This window comes from Octopus bimaculoides, chromosome 10 (assembly GCF_001194135.2).
Source record: "Octopus bimaculoides isolate UCB-OBI-ISO-001 chromosome 10, ASM119413v2, whole genome shotgun sequence".
In the NCBI taxonomy this organism is placed as follows: Eukaryota; Metazoa; Mollusca; class Cephalopoda; order Octopoda; family Octopodidae; genus Octopus; species Octopus bimaculoides.
The window spans coordinates 94,539,197-94,541,862 of NC_068990.1; the positions used below are offsets into that span (position 1 = coordinate 94,539,197).

At 37.9% G+C, this 2,666-nt stretch overlaps 1 protein-coding gene across 1 annotated transcript; it reads right to left on the bottom strand.

Moving 5' to 3' along the window:
- Positions 1-1,026: 1,026 nt before the first annotated feature.
- Positions 1,027-1,907, bottom strand: LOC106872220 (SCAN domain-containing protein 3-like). Its single transcript, XM_014919129.2, has 2 exons — positions 1,718-1,907; positions 1,027-1,604 (listed from the first exon to the last, which is right to left on the bottom strand). Exons 1-2 carry the CDS (start codon positions 1,905-1,907, stop codon positions 1,027-1,029), a joined length of 768 nt encoding a protein of 255 aa, XP_014774615.2.
- Between the last annotated feature and the right edge of the window lie 759 nt (positions 1,908-2,666).

Below are 2,666 nucleotides of genomic sequence, written 5' to 3' on the forward strand. Positions count from 1 at the left end.
GTGGGGAACGGCCTTCAAAAGTAACTCCCAATTGTTTTCACACCCCCAAATTCCTATGTTCTCGGAATCTACACAGTCTGAGGTATATTTGTAGAAAATTTCATTAAAAAATATCTATTTTCTTGAAAGCTATGACGAATTGAAGTGGACGTCGGTGAATTTTCCGAAATTCTCCACCCCACCCCCTCCTAAAACACTTTCCCCAAAAAGCTTTATATATTCGGTATCTACACATGTTCGTAGAAAATTTCATTAAAAAATATCCATTTTTCCGAAAGTTATGATCATCCAAAGTCAAGGGTGGGGCAGCAATCTGTAGTTATGCTGTTTCTTTTGCCTGTGAGTTTATATTTGTTTTCTTCCCCATTTATGGGTGAAGTAGAAGAAAAAAGAAGAATGGAGTTCCAGCCGGCAGCTATGCTTTAGCTGCTGGAAGAAGTTTAACTGCAGACGTATTACAGGTTCGAGAGGTGAAAATGGAGTAAAGGAAGTTAAAGGAGTTCAACAGAATGATTGAAAAGGAAGGAATCAGTTTGAGGTTGATCTCGCCAGAAAATTTAACAGCTAGTGTGACAAAGCAGACAGTGGTATATAGAATGCTGTCCATGTCAATGGAAAAGATAGAAATAGCCACAGTAGAGGTCATAGAGGAATGTTTGAAGGCAGTGGGGAGCATGCAGCCATGTCATCTTCATTTATTATTGTTCATACTTCATTCAGTCGTTCTGTGTTTTTTGTCCCTACTGTGGTGTTCTATCTTTCCTTGTGCTGTCCCCTCTATGTTTGTTCACTCATGCAGTCTGGGCCAGTCAGGTTGATGACGAAGTACATCGTCACCACACAGAACAGTGTCAAGCAAGACACAACAAACATATAATAGAGAACTGAAGTGCAGAAATATAAATTATTTGAATATAAAATAAATAAACTAAAGTTAGTGAGATCCTTGTGCTTCATGCCTGCTACTGAGAGATTTGATATTAGGCACCAATTTAGTCTCAAGTCTCCTCGTTTAGTGATATCCAGTCAATTTCTTTTCTTCAATAACAAATCATTTACAGCACTAAAGCCACATTCGGCTAAACTTGAAGATGGAAACGGTAACAACAATTTTCTTGCAAAGTTGGTTAAGTCAATAAGAATTTTATTTGATCCTTGAAGTTGTTCATTTAACATATTCAGTTTTTCACAGATATCTGTTAAATAACTCACAAATGCTTTACCATCAACGGTTAGCAGGTGCTTCATTTCAGGCTTGTCACTTAAAAAGTCACTAACATCAAATAGTTCCATAAATCTTTTCAAACAATTCCCCTTTGAGAGCCACCTTACCTCAGGGTGAGATAAAAGTCTCACATAGTCTGCATTTTCACAAAACTGCTTGAAAAGACGTTCACATTTGGTATTAACTTTGATACATTTTATAACTGATTTTAGTACCTCATTGAGAATAGGAGACATATTTTTGGATATTAAGTTCTCTCTATGAATAACACAGTGCACAAGAAGCATTTCTGGGTTCTCATCTTTCACCAATTTTAAGCAGACATTTTTCTTGCCCATCATAACAGGAGCACCTTCTGCAGCACAAGATGTTATTTTCTCTATTGGTATATTGTTGACATCCAAGTAATTTTTTAGCTTATCTTATATATATCAGTAGCGGTAGTGGTGGATTCTAATGATTCGCAGAATATCATTTCTTCAGCAAATTCACCTTTATCAATATATCTTGCATAGGTTAGCAATATGACCTCGCTGTCTCTTAGAGTTGATTCATCCATTTGTAATGGGAATTTTCTTGATTTCAGCTTTTCAACAAGTTGTGTTACAATATCTTCCCTCATTTCATCTATTCTTCTACTAACAGTATTGTTACTGAGTGGCATGACTTGAACAATTGTCATCTTTTTCCAGGACTGTTTTAAAAAATGCTGATATTGATGGTTTAATTAAATCCTCTCCAATAGTATGATTTTTCCCACATTTAGCAATGAATAATGAAATTTCATAACTAGCCTCAAGAGTACAACGGGCATTAACAGTTTGTGTAATAAACAGAGACATTATTGTTGTTCTCTTTGCAAACTTCTCCTTCAAAAACTTAAAAAGTAATTCAAATCTGAATTTATATACGCACTAGTGAAATCGTGATGGCACCTGTACCAGTGGAGCGCTAAGAGCACCATCCAAGCGTGATCGTTGCCAGAGCAGCTGTCTGGCTTCCGTGCCAGTGACACGTAAATAGCACCATTTGAGCATGATCGTTATCAGTGTTGCCTTCCTGGCACTTGTGCCGGTGGCACATAAAATACACCATTTTGAATGTGGCCGTTGCCAGTACCTCTTGACTGGCCTTCGTGCTGGTGGCACGTAAAAGCACCCACTACACTCTCAGAGTGGTTGGCATTAGGAAGGGCATCCAACTGTAGAAACTGTCAAATCAGACTGGAGTCTGGTGTAGCCATCTGGCTCACCAGTCCTCAGTCAAATCGTCCAACCCATGCTAGCATGGAAAGCGGACGTTAAACGATGATGATGATGATGATGACTATGTTTCGTCTTTAAATGTAACTCAAGACGATTTGGTTTCATTGATTTGTTGGTCAAGCATTGTTGGCATAAGAGGCAGAAAGGAGACCATTTATCTTGGATAATGGATATAA

What these genes read in the sequence shown, in the direction of transcription:
- LOC106872220 (XM_014919129.2), bottom strand. Translation starts at nt 1,907, where the DNA reads ATGACAATTGTTCAAGTCATGCCACTCAGTAACAATACTGTTAGTAGA. An exon ending in TGCAAGATATATTGATAAAG is followed by an intron (nt 1,605 to 1,717) that starts GTGAATTTGCTG and finishes ATATACCAATAG; the next exon opens with AGAAAATAACATCTTGTGCT.